Below are 17,482 nucleotides of genomic sequence, written 5' to 3'. Positions count from 1 at the left end.
TGGAACTCTTGAGACTTAAATGTCCTGAACTTGCTCATGGAGGAAGTTGATGCTGTCATGGATGCACAATATGTCCTTAAGTCTCCTTCCCCTCACAGATTCATTTGGAGGAGGGGCTCAGAGAGGATGCTTAATAATAGCTAGTATTTTGCATAGATTATTGCATTTACTTTGTCACAATGTCATGAAGTAAATATTATTATCCCTTTTTTTAGATGAGGAAATGGAGGCACAGAAATTAAGTAAATTGCCTGAGGTTTCATACAGAGTTGGGAAATGGCAGAGTTGGGATTGTTTTTAAACCCAGGCCATCCATAGAATTTTTTTTGTGTAAAGATAAAAGTAAAAAGTGATACAGGATATATAGTGGTATATTGATGTTTAAAAATCAGCTTTTAAAAAAAAAGAAAAAGAGTGTGCTGATTTGTATGGTATATATGCCCCCACCATGGCCAATTGCAGATTCTCAAGGGGACTTCTCTGAAGGCTGAGCTGAGGAGAGATGCACACAATTGGCTCCTAAGCCAGTGTAAGCTACTACTAGATTTGTGCAAAACTTACCATACCCCAATTAAATAAGCTCCTGAAGCTGAAGAACCTGGCACCTGACAGTAAATCCTCAGTTACTGTTAGCTGTTCATTCTGTATTATAGCAATGAATGAGCAATAATTGAAACCAACACTCAGCTAAATGCCTAACACAAATAGAATTATGAACATCCTCATGTGAATAAAGGTCTGCATAAATATGGCTATCCTGGAGTGGTGACAGTTTCTAAAAATTCTGCTGAAGGTTCTTGACCATGAAATATCTGTAATAGATAAATAGGTAAATTAAGTAGGTGGCAGGTGCAGCCACTCTGCACAGCCAGGCTCACCCATCAGCAGTGTTTTGAGAGAATTATGTTGCTGCCTTTATTCCCATTCCTAATGTACAACTCAGCACCACGGAGAACAGAACCTAATAATACCACAGGCCTCTAGAGCACCATTAGCAGCCTGGGCTGGGGGTGGGCTTTTCTTGGGACAGCCAAGAGGTTTTCTCTTGGGAATGTTGAACTTTGTACAGTCTCTGTCTAGCTCACTACTGAACAGGTAGAGAACTCCAGCCTGCAAGTCATTTGAATTATTTTGGGTTATCTTTGGGTAAATATAATAAAATCAAAAACTGACATGAGGGTTTTTGTCTACAGGCAGTCTGTGAGCACAATCAACTGTACTTAAAGGAAATAATGGAGAACTTAAGTCTTAACTAAAATTATAAGCCCAGTAAACAATCTGAGTGGTATTCATGGCCCCATGACATCAGAGTACAACGATGAAAGTGACATAGTTCCCACCCTCAAAGATTGTACAGTATCAATACAAACAAACACTGTTTAGTGCATGTTCAGTAATATATTTATGCGTAAGTATAGAGGTGATACCGACTGAAGTAACAATTCTGTCTAATAGTTTAGGAAATATTTTATAAAGAAGATAAAACCTGAGCATAAAATGCAATTGAACAAGTTATAAATGACATTATAGCTGATAATACAGGAACTTTTTTATTGTTGTAAAATATGCATAAAAATACAGCTAAAAGACAGCCATCTATGAACCACGAAGTAGGTCCTTACCAGACACCAAATCTGCTGTGCCATGATCCTGGATTTATCAGCTTCCTGTGAGAAATAAATGCTTATCACCCACTCTGTAGTATTTTGTTATAGAAGCCTGAATAGCCTAAGACAACTGGTTCTGTCTCAAGATTTCATCTTCCAATCTGCCCCTCTGTACCTATTAAACACTAACTCCATTTCTCTGTCCTTACAAACCCTGGCAACCAACCACCCTTCCACTTTCTGTCTCTATAAATTTGACTACTCTAGGTACTTCATGTAATAGAATCATATTTGTCCTCTTGCGTCTGGTTTATTTCACTTAGCTTATGTCTTCCACGTTCACCCATGTTGTAGCATGTTTCAGAATTTCCATCCTTTTTTTAGGCCAACTAATATTCCGTTGTATGAATTTCCAACATTTATTTACCCATTTATATGTTGATGGACACTTTGATTGCTACCACATTTTGGTTGTTATGAATAATGCTGTTATATATGTGCATATACACATATCTGTCCAAGTCCCTGCTTTCAGTTCTTTTGGGTATATACCCAGAATTAGAGTTGCCTGAACTGTGGTAATTCTATTTAAAATTTTTTTAGGAACTGCCATACCATTTTTTTGTAGCAGTTGCACCATTTTACATTCTCAGCAGCAATGCACCAGTTAATTCAGGAACTTTTTTAACCTAAGCCATTTTGTCTGCTTTAGCCAGCTCTTCAGCATACTTCAGCTCAGTACAGAAACTGTCATTTTGACCAGAAATTCCTCTAGAGAACAGGACATGTGCTGCTGCTCAAGTCACTGGTACCTCAGTAAGAGTTTACACATACTCAACATGGATTTATGAATCATTGCTTAAGGTCACAAAGCAGAGGCAAAATCTTTGATATTTCCTGTTACTGCCAAAAAGTCTGCACTTTGCTGACAGTCAGTACCTATTAGCAGCCATGGGAACCATATTTTCCCAATATTATTTTTACTGTTAAAATAGAAATTATGCAAAGGGAAAGGGGTTGGGGAGGGTGGGTGAGGATAAGGGGATTAACAGGTATTATGATTAGTATACGTAATGTAGGGAAGGCATGGGAAGGCAATATGGGAAGCACAGAGAACACAAGTAGTGACTCTATAGCATCTTACTATGCTGATGAACAGTGACTGTTATGGGGTATATGGCGGAGACTTGATAATAGGGTGAGTGTAGTAATAACCACAATGTTGCTCATGTAAAATCTGAGCATAAGATTGTATATCAATGATACACCTTAATAAAAAAAATTGAAATTATGACACACAAAGCTACCCTTCAAAGCATGTTAGTAAGCATTAGAAACCAAATGATTTATGAAAAAGTGGCTGACAAATTTTGAAAATCAATGCTGGTAAAATTATCACATAGTGGTTTCAAAATGGTCTTGTCAAGGATGTCCATGGCACATGGTCTCACTGAGATAAAATGTTCTGTGATCTCATTATATTAAATATGTTATACAGCTTTTGTACAGCCATGGATTTTTTTTTAACTTATTCTGATAACAGTCCTTTTAGATATGTGAATTTTCAAGGATGTACTGTTTTAGTCTTTTTATAGTCTACTCAAAGCTGTTGAATATCTCCTTGGAAAAGTAAAATGCATGTATATCTAGTAGGTTTAAGATCATTTCTAGGGTTTGAAGAAGGTGCTAAACCTATTCATGAAGCCCAGGTGAAGAGCCTGTATAAATTTGTACTGTATGCCATCAGAAATGTACCATACTGTAACATACTTGGTTTGTTGCTTAGTTTATTCATTGATTTATTAATAAATTAATGGTCAACAGCAATGAAAGAATTTTTTGCACTTGTTTTGAAGTTAAATAGATTTAGAAACTGAACTGAGGGTTCTATTTAATAAACTTTCTAAGCCCTGCTATCCTCTTCTGTGCATAATACTCTCTAGGTCCATCCATATTGTCATAAATGTCAAGATTTTGTTATTTTTTATGGCTAAGTAATATTCCATTGTATATATGTACCACACCTTTATCCATTAATCTATCAGTGGACACTTAGGTTGCTTCCATATCTTGGCTATTTTAAATAATGCTGCAATAAACATAAGGGAATGCATATATCGTTTTGAATTAGTCTTTATTTTCTTTGGATAAATAACCAGAAGTGGAATTACTGGGTCATATGGTATTTGTATTTTAAATTTTTTGAGGCACCTTCATACTATTTTCCATAATAGTTGTACCAATTTACATTCCCACCAACAGTGCACAAGGATTTCCTTTTCTCCACATCTTTGCCAGCCCTTGTTATTTCTTTTTGATGTTAGCCCTTCTGATTGGTGTGAAGTGATACCTCATTGTGGTTTTGGTTGTATTCACATTGTTATTAGTGATGTTGAGTGTCTTTTCATGCATCTATTAGCCATCTATATATTTCTTTGGAAAATGTCTTTTCAGGTCCTCTGCCCATTATTTTAATTGGATTATTTCTGGCGTGGTGGGGGGGGGTTGATGTTAAGTTGTATGAATTATTTATGTGTTTTGTATATTAACCACTTGTTGGATATATCATCTGCAAATATATTCTCCCATTCAGTGGTTGTAGATGACATTTTTAAGATAGGATGATTATAGAATATTTTGCCATTGATCTATTATTAGCTTTAGTTGTTTATTATAGATTGCAACCATTATCTCATAATTCAGTATCTTCTGTTACTTGGTTATATACTTTTTATAACCTTATTTCTATATTTGTGGTTCCTGTTTTTCTACATATTTAGAATAAAAGTAGAAATAAATAAAGAAATTGATAAATTCAAGAACTGTTTCTTCAAATAAATATTTATCTTTCTAATTTCATAAGTTATAAATGTTAATGTTTAGTCATGGAAATGATTAAGACCATGAATTTTCCTTTCATTATGGCTTTAGCTCTGTCCTTCCTACATTTCTAAATATGTGATATTTCATTGCATTATTTTGTATTTTCTTTGATTGCTTTTATCATTAGTCTTTCACCCTTGGGTTAGTTGGAGAATTCACTTCATCACCCAGAGAGAAAGACAGAATGGGAAGGGAGGAAGAGGGACAGGAGTAAGTGCTTTTGGTTTCTACTTTGTCTGTTTTCAAATATTCTGCAATATCAGTTTGATTTTTTCTTCAACCCAAGACAAACTTAGAAGAGTATATTTTCAAAATTTTCTAGAATTAACTTCTATTTCTGCTTTTTATATTTAATTTACTGAATTGCTTCAGAGAATGTGAGCTAAATTTGACAATTTCAGGAAGACCTACCTTTTTTTGATTTACTTTTTATTAACTTTGCTGGATAAAGATTTTTTATTTGCCAGATAAAGAATAAATTTACTTTTATTAATGAAGATTTTATTTTCCATGCTGAAGTCTTCTTTTGTTTTTTTGTTTTTTTGTTTTAACATTGTTTCTCTTTTGATTATTATCTTCAGGACCATTAGTATCTGTAGATTCAGGTTCCATATCTGTTAACTTTTTCCTTTCCCTTTTTTCCATTTACAAGATGATTTCCTCAATTTTTCCTTTCTAACCTATTGACTAGATTTCTCTGCAGAATCATTCTGTTTTGTTAATATCATTTTAATTACATTTGAATTATGTATCCTTATTTGTTTCCTCAATTTCTTCACCTTTACTAGTTCTCACTGCATTTGAGCCCGTCTCATGTCCTATTCAGAGACTCCATTTAAAAAAAAAGTGTAAGTGTAAAGTAGTTGTTCTCTAAAGCTACTCCTCTCTTTGCTAGGATTAACATTCCAAATAAGCCTTCTATCTCTTGCATCTAATAATTTTGTCTCCTGTTGAGGAATACTTTTTTGTAGTGTTTTATACACACACACTTTCTTTTTTTTCTTTGACAAAGAGATCTACTCTTTGTCAAAAGATTATTTGTGCCATTTATCCTTGGCATCCTTCATGTTTACTTGGTTAGCATTCAGATTCTCTTAAAATTCACTGTGGAGGTCTGGGTGATGAAGATTGTAGGTTTGTCATATTCATTTACTTAGTAAAGAGCTTGAGGAGAGTAGGGAGGGATTAGAGTCTTCATGCATCTATTAGCCATCTATATATTTTCTTTGGAAAATGTCGTTTCAGGTCCTCTGCCCATTATTTTAATTGGATTATTTGTGGGGGGGGGTTGATGTTAAGTTGTATGAATTATTTATGTGTTTTGTATATTAACCACTTGTTGGATATATCATCTGCAAATATATTCTCCCATTCAGTGGTTGTAGAGTCATAATTAGTCAGTCATAATTAGAGACTTTGTTTCTTTGTATACTTTTGCCTCCTTACTTTTGTAAGTGACTGCCCAGAAGCCAGCTTGGGGAGGGGAGGCTATGCTTGGGGGTGTGTTGGAACATGTCCATGATGCTGTTCAGAAGCCAAGACTGAAGAAACCTGCAGAGGGCAAGGAAAGGCCATTTACTTGTCCTGCCAGGAGAGCACTGATGGCCTCAGAACACTATTAATCTGTGGTGAGCCTATTACCTGTCTGTCCAGTTTGGAGGAAACGAGTGGAATTTGCCACACTTTCTTCCTTTGACACCTCACTGTCTCTACTCTTTACTCTTAAGTAAGGAGGCTCTGTTCCTTACAGACTGTAGGTTCCAGCATTATTGAGAGAGACTTGATGGGAAACAGCAGTAGAACTTTAAAAAGGGAATTATATCTTTCAAATTAATGGCAAATATAAATCCATTGAAACCATATCAAAATCCATATTATATAGAAAGGCAGATTATAAAGGAAAAGCCATCAAGCATTAAAGGAAGCAAAGAAGCACCTCTGCCAAAAAAAAGTGTAAAATGATACATCAGCTATCATTTATAACATTAAATGAAAATGGGAAAAACTTCACTAAAATTTGATTTTTTTAAGAAATAACCCAACATGATCATTATTACTAAAGGACATGATAGTACAAAATGATACAGAAAGTTTAAGTGTTAAAGGATGGACAAATTTCATTAATCACTTGGAAACAGAAAAGAGAGCAGGTGATATCAAACACAGCAAAAAAGTACTAAAATGAAAAAAATGGGCCATTTTTGTAATGATCAAAAGTGAATATAGAATTATAATGAACCTCCATGATAAATCACTCTGTTCCCAGATAAACTGAATACAATAAGTGTCCCGACAAAAGAATGGTGCAGGGTGTTGTGGTATATCTGTGTGGTGGCCTTGTATGTAGGGCTGAAGAGTGGCAATTTGGAAGTGTCTGTGTCCAAAAGGAAGGCTGTTACCAATATTCTGTGGATTGAATAAAGTAGATTGCAGGTATTATCTTCCTACTTTGGTTAAAGTGGAATCAAGATGTTAAAACAGGGTTATTTCTAGGTGATAAAACTAGAGTCAATTTGAATATTTTCATCTGAACTTTTCCTGTGGTGAATATAGTAGGTTATATTAGTGTTCACAGCCTCTCCCTCTAGGAGCATTACCCTTCATCCATCATTCGCCTCAATTTGGCCATGTGACTTGTTTTGACCGATAAATGTGAGTGAAAGTGGCATGTGCCACCAAAAAGCAAAAACTTTAAGAACTGTGTCCTGGTTCTGCAGTACCTTTTCTGCTTTCACCACTCAGGGCTTGCTCCTCCAGCCTGGAATGATACACAATAGGACTGCAGCTCTTCTCAAGGATGTGTAAATGAGTAAGAAATAAACCTTGTAAGCCCTTGAGACTTTGGGGTTGTATGTTATCACATCACAACTTAGACTGGGTTATGTAGGGTCCAATTTCAGATATTTTTCTGAACACATACAATTTATGATGCCTGTGAATAGCGAGTTCTAGACATCTTCCCTGCCACCTTTTGCTTTTAGTTAAGTCTCTGGGTCATAAATCTGAATTTTTTTGTCACAGTGTAAATGCATGTTACTGCACTTAGAAACAATTTTAGTGATCCCACTGATATGAACAGGGAACGAGACAGGAAAATTAGATGTTCAGCTTTCATATTGCTGTTATGTTCAGCCACATTACCTTTTTCATTGAGGTCAGGAATTATGTTAGTGTTGACTTTAAAATCTGTGGTCTTTGGTTTAGATTTGTAGGCAGTTTCTGAAAGTGTGCTTTGATAAAAAGGAAATAATTGTTTTAAGTGTCTCAGTAATTTTTATACTTTAGGAATAAAAAATAAGTAGGTGCAAGCTTTGTTTTAAAAAAATTAAAAAATTAATAAAAACAACAATGGTAACCCCCCAAAATGATTCTTGGAATGAATTAAATTCTCTTACTCAACTTCAGTTCAGCCTTGATATTATTCAAGATACTCATAATTGTAATTCAACCAAAATGTTACCCTTTCATCATAGACAAGTTACTCTGAAAATGTCATTTTAAATTAAAACGAAAATCAAGGTGTTAGCATTGGTGTTAATGAGTGCAGTAAAGAAAAGAAAAAAAAAATCCAAAAGAGGAAATGCTAGCCTTTGAGGTAGCTTGGATTGACCTGACTTCCAGATGGGTAACAGTTTAATGAATTTGGTTGTCTCAGCCTCATCCTTTGAGGCCACTTGAGCACATACATCGCAGAAGCTCCATACCTTTAGCTCAAGTATCAGCATCTTGGACCAGAGAGAAGAGTACTTCCAGTCAAGGATCTGAGCACTGCCCTTTCTTTCTGTTTGCTGGCAAGAGGTTGGCTTCAGAAATTTTACTCACACTTTAATTAGACAACCTTCATGAAACAAAAAAGATGAGATGGTCACCTATCAAGTAGCAGCTCGCTACTACTTTTTGCCAGTACTGAATGAAACCTGATCTTGAGCCAAGGAAAGAGCTCTACCGCTCTACATTTCTGTTAGCTCAAAGACTAGTTTTGTTTCAAGAAAAGCCTTCCAGTGTTTGGGATAAGTGGTAGTGACATAGTCACTAGAGAGTCCATTTTCCCAACTTACGATAATTTGCCTTTTGATTACTGAATATTCTCTATAACCACGTGACCATTAAAATCCTAATGAGCACATTTGGGGTCACATAACCATTAACGTAATCTTGCACATTTAAAAAATAGAACTGTAGCACTGTATTAAATTTGCTTGCACTCACAGAGTTGACACGGTCTGTATATAAATCACTTGATACTTTGTACCGTTAGCATAATCTATTAACATTTGTCTGCAGCCTAAAGTTCTGTGAGCATCCGACCTACCTTTCTAAGAGTTGTCACCATTTGAGTGCCTCATTTGTACTGGAAACTCCTTTCTGAAATCATACTCAGGACCTCTGTCAGCCCATACTCAGAACGCCAGAAACCTAAGAGTCACCCCCACCCCTCTCTTTTCCTCCTCCTCCACATCCTGTCCCAACCCACAGGACAAGGTGCTGAATTGCTTACCACCTCTCTAGTCCATTGTGCTTCCTCACTGGGCCTCCGTCATTCTTGTTTCCCCATTTGGTTATCCTCATGGCTACCAAAGTATCCTTTCAAGCACACAAATCTTGTTATACCACTCCTGGAGGGCTTCTTGGGCTTACGATAAAATCCAAAATGCTGAGCATGGCTAACAAGGCCCTGCAGGGACTGGCCTCTGCCTTTCTGAGACCTTCATGTCACCATCCCTCTGCCCTCATCATACTGGCCAGCACTGATTCCTTGGTCACGCCAGGCTGGACACCCAGGCACTGGACTAATCCCGCTCATCCTTCTGGTCTCAGCTCCAACCCACTTGCTCAGGGATGCCTCTGGCCACCAGACCATTAGTCGCCCTTGCCGGTGTCCTCCAACATCTTATTCCGTTTTTTATTTTTTGATTGACTGTCCCTCTGGACCAAAGTTCAGGTCTCACTTTTCTTTGGCCTAAAGATTGATTTCTGATCATCATCATCGTCAGCTTTCTCTTCCAAACTGTGCTGAAGTACTTACCAGATGCTCAGGGCTTCCTTCTAAGCATATGATCATTAAGATGGAGGCTACAGCTTGGTCTTCTGTTTTCTTATAAGATAAAGTTCACTTTAGTGGTCAGTCTTTTGGGTCATGGATTGTGGGGTAAGCTTTTCATCTTACACTATCCTGCTTACCTTAAAAAAATTTTTTTAGCAACCTCTGTTGCCAATTGAACAATGCCTTTCTCAGGCACAAGTTTTTGGCCAGAGTACTAATGGAGGTTTTTGTTTTATGAATCCAAGTGAAAAATGAAGTGGCTCTTGGTTGTGTGTAAGTGAAGCAACACTAAGCATTACCCAGGTTCCAAAACAATCCTGTCAGTCTGTAGATGCTTGAGAGCCCGTTGATTGTTGAGTTGAGAATCATATTAGGTGAGCTCTGGTCTTGAGGTGCAGATAACTGTTAGTGTGTGTATTCCTCAATCCTTCCTAAAGGCTGGATCATGTGATGCACTAAGTGCATAAATCCTTTTGTGTCTGCTGACTGTTTATGTTGGATCTAACCATCATATATACATGACATAGCTGAACTAAACAGAAGACAAACATGGCCTTAGCTCTTATAATCCACTGGGCATTTAACTTGGGGAAAGAAACTGCTAGTTTGGCATGAGGGTCTAGAACATAGTATTGTAATCTGCTTTAAAACAAAGAGAATATAAGGGAAGACTATGACTTTAGTGTGTGGTCTCTTCTTTCTTGCTGATAGACCTTTGTCACATGTTAGCCTCCATCTTAAAATTTAGAGGAAGAAATAATATTTCCTTATGTGTCAGAGTTCTTCTGTCACTAACATTTTAGGGATTTTTTTCCTAAACATAATAATTTTTCACTTGTGTTCTAATTATTTAACATGAGGTGTTTGGTTTGTTTTGCTTTTAGGTGTTTGGGACACCTTCAATATTTGCCTGTCTTTTCTAGTCAGACATGATTTATGAAATGGACTGAAGCTGAAAAGTCATCTACTTCTTTGTCTGTGAATTTGAGACACAACTGGGATGATCTTAAGTGCTTACAACTGACTGTACCTGCAGCTATGAGTTCAGACGAGAAGGGCATATCCCCTGCTCATAAAACATCCACTCCAACCCATAGAAGTGCCTCTTCTTCAACATCCTCCCAAAGGGACAGTCGGCAGGTAAGAGAAGAGTAGAAAGTGCATTTTACTATGTTATGCAAATACAGCCCCATTAAGATATGACAGTATCTGAAATTTTGTTGTGAAGCTTTTTATTCTACAGGAAAACCCACATTTTCTGTAGATCTACTGGATGATGTTGTGACAATGCTATTTAGGACCCTTTCTTAGAGTGCAGACCACAGGAAGGGCAGTTAGGAAAAGCACTGCGGTTTCCTCTGCACTGTCTGTACCTAGAGAGGGGAGCCAGCTGCAGGAACTTGAATGTTCTGCTCTTCCTGTCTTCATTCGTGGAGGAGGAAAGGGATCTGAACATGCAAAGGTCTTCTTCCTACAAGTCTCTCACTGGCCTGCCATGCATTGACTGCTGTTTGGTGTTTTATGGAGTCTGCCAACAGTCAGATTCAGGAATTAGGATACAAATAAAACTGTAGTATCAGGGAATTAAGGGCAGTGGGAACTCAGATGATGTTTAAAATGAATGAAAAAAGTAGTTTATTGTTGCTTAACTATCCCACTGAGCAGTTCTATAAATCATTTTTGTTTACAGAGTTACTTTGTTACTACTTTCAGTGGTTATTCTGCCAGAGTTGTGTGGGGATTAGTCATATGAATTATTTTCATTGTCAAAAGCGGTGGTTGTGTTGCCCGGTACCTATCTAAATATTGCTATTTGCCATTATAATATCTTGTGATAGGATTTTTTGTTGTGTAACTAGATACTCAAAATAAACAGGTGGTGTTAACTCATTATAAAAACTTTCCTGTTGGGGGACATTCAATTAATGAACATTCTCTCAGGGTTTTCCTCCCGATATTATGAGCTCAAGGTTATATTGCCTGGTTTCAAGAAATATAAGCATCAGTTATTTGCAAATCCACAGTATAGACTTGGGTCTGGAGAGAGTGAGTTCTAGATATGAATTCACTACTGTGCATGGTGGGAATGTACTTTTAAGGGTGTTCCTTAGGGAACCGTCAGTCTATAAGCCCTCTCAGATCTCCCTCTCTACTTCTAGCAAGAGATAACAGGGACTCTGTAAGAATCATAAGATGCTTAATGTGTGTAACTTTCACAGATTCTGAGGCAGACATTTGAACTATGGGTTTTGGGAAATTTTTGACATTGGTGTCCCTTTCTTACAACATTCAAGGAGAATATCTAATTTCTATTCAAAAGAAGCAGTTATGTGAACAAAAGCTGTGATAACACAGTTATAGTATTTCTTGCATTGCTGTGATAGAGTAAAAGAAGTCAAGAGAACCATGAATGAAAATACATTTATATTACATAACCCCAGCATTCTGAGCTGCTTTTTAAGTTTGCAGTTTCAGTCTACCCTTTACCTGCCCCTCTGTCCATTTTTGTTGTGGCTTCTCCATTTTTTCCTCACCATGGGCGTTTGAATTGAAAGACACTTTAAGGAGCATGGCCATCCTGGATGCTGAGGGAAAGAAGGGATCAACCCAGCTAACCCTGGAGAATTGTGGCAAATGAAAAAGACTGATAACTGCCATGGAAGTGTCCGCCACACATGGTTGATCTGCATGCTGCACCTGAGCTCCAGGGCTAGTGTGAAAAAAAACAGGGGCAAACTGGGACCCTGGTCTGTCAGAGGGAATTTCAAGATGGCACATGTGAGTCCCGGCTGGTTTGTGAATGGAAAGTTTTATGATAGGAATAAAGTAGCATGTCTGTAAATTGATAATGAATTCTAGAAAGCTAAGAGATGGTTATTATTTTTTAAGGAGCGAGTTTATTTTCATTCCTGCTTATCTCAGCAGGTGGGAACTCTCCCAAATAATTTCTCCTCTGGCTCCTTCCTGCCTCCTATTTATGTCTGCTCATCTCCCTCAAGGGATAAAAGGATAATGACTAATTACAGTTCTTTTTTCCTTCCGAGAATCCTGTATTAACCTGTGGAAATCAAAATTTTGAGTGATCCTGTGATAGAATATGATGCAGTTTTTTTTATATGCATCATACTTTTGTATGATGACTGTTTTCAGAGTGAAGGGACATAGAGAAAGTGTGAAAAATTGGTCTTCACTGAACATTACCATTCCCCTGATTCGACTGCCATCTATATGCACATGGTGCCAAATTGCAAAATCCACCCCTATTTCTCTCCTACCTTGATCATATGGGTAAAGGATCTAGCACATAACTGAGAATACAGTGGAACCCTACTGTGCATTATTTGCTGGTCTCCCATGTTCTGGTCCTAGATCACTAATTAAGTGAGTGTTTCTACCTTAGATGTACCACCGTCACCTTAAATCAGTATGGATAAACCAGTTTGCTGTCAGGATAATGGTTCTCTCTTGGACCCGGAGTCAAAGCCATGGCATTCTCCTTTGCCTGTGTCACATTCAGTAGGTTAAAAATCCTACTGACTGTTTCTTCCTTCTTAATACCAAAATTTCTTTCTCTTCCCACTGTTCCCTAGCCCAGACTCTCACCATCTCCACCTGGGACCTTGCCGCAGGCTCTTGCCTCACCATCTCCCTTAGGGCCGCACCAGATCGAATCGCCCTAATATGGTAGATTTGTGCTTACAGCCCTTCGAGGACTCGTGGTTATCTACATGATGAAGGCCATATTTCTTTACTTGGTGTCCAGTGACCACCGTGATCTGATCCAGCCTCAGTGTCCCATTTTCCACACAATCTGTATAAGCAATCTTGTCTGCACATGTCTCCTCAAACTGCATTATCTCCGTCTCCATCCTTATCTTTGCTGCATGGAATTCCCACCACCCTCCTCTGGACCTGATACCTCCCTGTTCTCCCAGGACTGGCTCATGTGACAATTTCACTGATCCCTCAGACCCATTTGATACTGTCCCTTCTCTGACTTTTTAAAAAACTTTATGATAATATTTGACAATTTTATAGTGTTTATCTTTTCATGTACTGCTCTCCTCCAGTGTACTTGTGAGCTCTTTTAAACAGACTATACACTCCAGTTCTTCAGAGACAAGCCTTGCACTTGAGTATTTTAACTACCCTAGGGAATCTTTTTAAAGACCTGCAGCAATATTGGTCTTGTCTTTTGATTACAAATTTCCCATTCCAGGTTTATTTGTCCTCTCCCTTCTTCCTTCCTCACAGATGAGTCAAACAGAGAACACCTGCCAGGTGCACAGCGGTGACTGGCTGTCCTTCCTGACCCGACATTATATAGACAGCAAGTGAAGGAGCAGGAGGAGTTGGGGCATGAAGTGACCCAGCACCCCTGTGATTTCACTCCGTGTTTCTTTACCAACATAAGAGGGTCAAGGTGCCACCTAGTATCTAACAGGTTGGAAGATGTTAGTAATTGCTCCATTTACATTTTGTTCAAGGCTGATAGTAGATGTTAAACCATCTAACAAAACTGGCTGTGTGTGTGTGTGTGTGTGATCTGCTGTGACTCATAAGCTGCAAGGAATGTATGCCTTAAAATTTTTAACAGAGAAATAAGTGGATTGATCAAACATCTAGGATTTATGCATAAATCAGCATTTCTCAAAGTATGTGCCAAGAAATGTTTGTCCCTTGAGATACTGCATGAAAGAGGTTAGGTTAGAGACTAAACACAATTTCTTTTTGCAGTGTACATTAATAAATTAAGGACATTGATAAGGCAGTTAGCCTTTCATTTCCCTAGGAGTTGATTGTTAAAAATCCAGATTTTTCTTTCTATTAAGAAATTGGAGTATCTGGGAACACTGGTCCCAGATTCCAAATGGTATCATAGACTGGGCTCAGGAGTGGCTTCCCCTTTAGATGGAGCATTTACTTTCTAATTAGCCACAGTCCCTACCCCTCCTTATTGTATTTCAGTACTTATTTATGTTTCCTACTTGTCCCCTGTAAGTGTTTGAATTACCAACCCTGATCCTAGATAGGAAGTCAACCACAGTAATATTTAAGTTACCAAGGGTGATCTCTTACATCTCGTCTCAAACTTAACTTGTCCAAAACTGAACTCTTAATTTCCCTCTCAAATCGCCTCCATTCCAGGCATCCTTATCTCAGTAAAATTCAACTCTGTCCCTTGATCTGGTGAGGCCAAAAGCCTTCCCAGGAGTCATCCTTGACTTTTTCTCACATCACACTTCAGGGATCTTGTTGGTACTACCGTTAGGACGTGCCTGGAATCTGACCACTGCTTATACCCCCTCCTCCCTCTCCAACCAGGTCATCGTTTCTCACCCAGACTATGGCCGTAGTCTTCAAACTGGTCTCCCTGCTTCTATCATTGCCCAAAACACAGGTCTTTTTTTACAGAGCAGTCAGACTGATTCCTTCAAACCCTAGTCAAGCCAATCCTCTGCTTCAAGCCTTCCGTGCTTTCCCATCTGTCTCCAAATAATATTTGAATTGCTGACTGTTGTCTAACGGTCCCTCTAATCTGGTTCTGCCTGCCGCTCTGATCCCATCCCCTAGCATGTTCCCCTCCACTTAATTATCTCAGGCCTGCATTTGTCCCCTCACCCTACCTTGCTTTTCCTCCAGGCGTTGCTCACACATTTGGCTCATTCTCCAAATCTACTCTTTTGGGGTAGCTTTTTCTGACCTCCCCTGCATGTCCTCATCACTCATTATCCACATCACTGTATTTGTCTTCAAAGCATAAACCACCACCTGTCAGATTACAGATTTATCTGTTTATGTCTGTATCCTCTTCCTGTATTCCCTGCTCCTGACACATAAGCTTCCTGAAAATAGATATTTTATTTTGTTCAATAATGTACCCCTAGCGCCTCATACAGTACCTTGCATAGGGTATGGCTCAGAATATATTTGAATGAATAAATGAATGAAGAGTTGGCACAGAGAAGATGATTGTTTTCAGGTTCCAGAGGCCTCAATGGCTGTGCAGGAAGAGTCATGAGAGTGGAAGATGACAATGAGGAGAGAAAGTAGTGGAGTCAGGAGTGCTGAGTCTCCCAAGACGAGGGGATTTTGAGAGTGGAGGAGGATGGCTCCAAAGGTGGCAGCAGGAAGCTAGGGGAGCACGGACCCTTTTGCTTGCTGCTGACAATGACTGTGTGGTGGAATAACTGGCTTGACGATTATGAAGGAAATGATATCAGACAAAAGCAAAGCCTTGAGAGCATTCTGCACAGAGGTGAAAAATACTGGTGGGGGTGGGAGGTGACTGTTTATTTTAAAGCAAGAATTACTTATGTTTCTGAACAGCTGAGTGAATTTTGTTGGTTTGTTTTGATAATTACCCTTATGTCTACATTTTTTTTTTAGGAATTATTTTCATTATACAGGAGTGAGACCACTCTGTAGAGACAGTTGCAGTAGTTGTGGAATCAGGCCCAAGGATCTGCATTTTTTAAACTGAGGACTCAGTTTGGAGCCATTATCTTTATTTATGTCATTATCAAATCAATTCAGAAAATCAGGCACTATTGCTCTAAGAACTTAGGACTTGGGCTACATAATTACCAGGTGATAGTGCCTATTATCAGAATGAGCAGTTAGATATTGTAAATGCTTAAATGAGTCAGTCTTTTTTGTTTAATGAAAAATCAAAGAATAAAATATCAGCCACTCCTTAAAATAATTTAAAGCTGGCTGAAACACAAAGATCATAAAGAACTTTTAAAGGAAAAAAGTATCTTACAAATAAGTCATAAGGAGCTGGTTGTTAGTCTCCTGCCAGTTTTTATAAAATATATATTCAATATCATCGTTAATCTTTTTTATCAATTAGTAGAATATTTCATTTAACACTGGTATCTAAAAATGTTCCCTATATGTTAGCAACAGCAATACATTTCAAAACCACCCATGGCCCATTCAGTTAATGTCTGCTGATGACATGTGAAGGCCATCCCCAACAGTGATTCAGTGGGGCTCATGCAGCCATGGGTGACATAACCACCCATTCTGATATTAGCAACATCTGCTATTCATGCAACTTTCAGTGTAAGTGAAAAAGTGCACAGAAAACCAGAAAGGAAAAATGTTTCTCATTAGTGTCTATACTTCAAGTATACCTTTCATAGTGAGTTTTCTTCCTGGACAAACAAGGAGATAAAAATATCCCCAGCAGATACATGAATTGGATTTGAATATGTCTCTTCCAGTTGAACCTATGAAGCATCTTCTTCAAATAGAAAGAACCAAAACACAGCTTTGAAATATAGTGTCTCTATCTTCTGAATATGAAACCTATTTCTACGTTTGAGTTGTGAAAAATAAAATGTTCCATCCAACAAAAATGTTCTAATTTTTGGAGGAAAAAAATCAAGCATTCCTGGTTTAATACCTAACCTCCAGTTTCAATCATCTTTGGTCTTATCAGTAAGGATGCATATAACTTGAAACCTACTAATATCTGAATAGAAGATTCTTAGCTCTGTGTAAAATTCAGTGGGTCCAAAAGTTTGCAGGATGATCCTGGAACTGAACTCGTAGTTCAGGAAGAAATCCTAACTTGCTATGAAAATCTGCAATGTCCTCACTAGAGGGATCCTGGTGAATAAGGCCTTCAGTGCTAGGTATATTTAAATTTTTGAATTGCTTACAATTTAGCCTTTTGGGGGTTACACTCATCCCGTCAAGCCTAACTTTTAGGACTTAAAACCAATATTAATGGGAAAATAATATTTTGCTTGCAAAAATTCACACCATGACCAACTTTTGTGATTTAGATGCATTTTGTAAATTGGGTATTCTGAAAAGTCTACATACTAGGCAAACTTCATGAATAATCTAATTTTACAGCACCAGCTAATGGCTATCATGAGTCCTCACTATGGAAGGTTGGAACAATCATCACCTTTTGCAGTGAACTAAGTTA

General features: G+C 37.9%; 1 protein-coding gene across 7 annotated transcripts in view; it reads left to right on the top strand.

Annotated features, from left to right (window-relative positions):
- OSBPL6 (oxysterol binding protein like 6) overlaps positions 1-17,482 on the top strand; it is a 237,953-nt gene that overhangs the window by 143,672 nt on the left and 76,799 nt on the right. For 6 of the 7 annotated variants that reach the window (XM_037000359.2, XM_037000357.2, XM_037000360.2 and 3 more), the window contains exon 2: positions 10,419-10,674. In XM_037000359.2, coding sequence (XP_036856254.2) covers positions 10,471-10,674 — 204 coding nt within the window. In that variant the 5' untranslated portion in view covers positions 10,419-10,470. The remainder of the gene's footprint in view (positions 1-10,418; positions 10,675-17,482) is intronic. The other variant, XM_073218653.1, reaches the window with a different exon arrangement.

The sequence above is a fragment of the Manis javanica genome, chromosome 12, assembly GCF_040802235.1.
Source record: "Manis javanica isolate MJ-LG chromosome 12, MJ_LKY, whole genome shotgun sequence".
Classification (NCBI taxonomy): domain Eukaryota; kingdom Metazoa; phylum Chordata; class Mammalia; order Pholidota; family Manidae; genus Manis; species Manis javanica.
The sequence above is the reverse complement of the archived record's forward strand: the minus strand, read 5'-3'. Positions and strand labels throughout refer to the sequence as shown.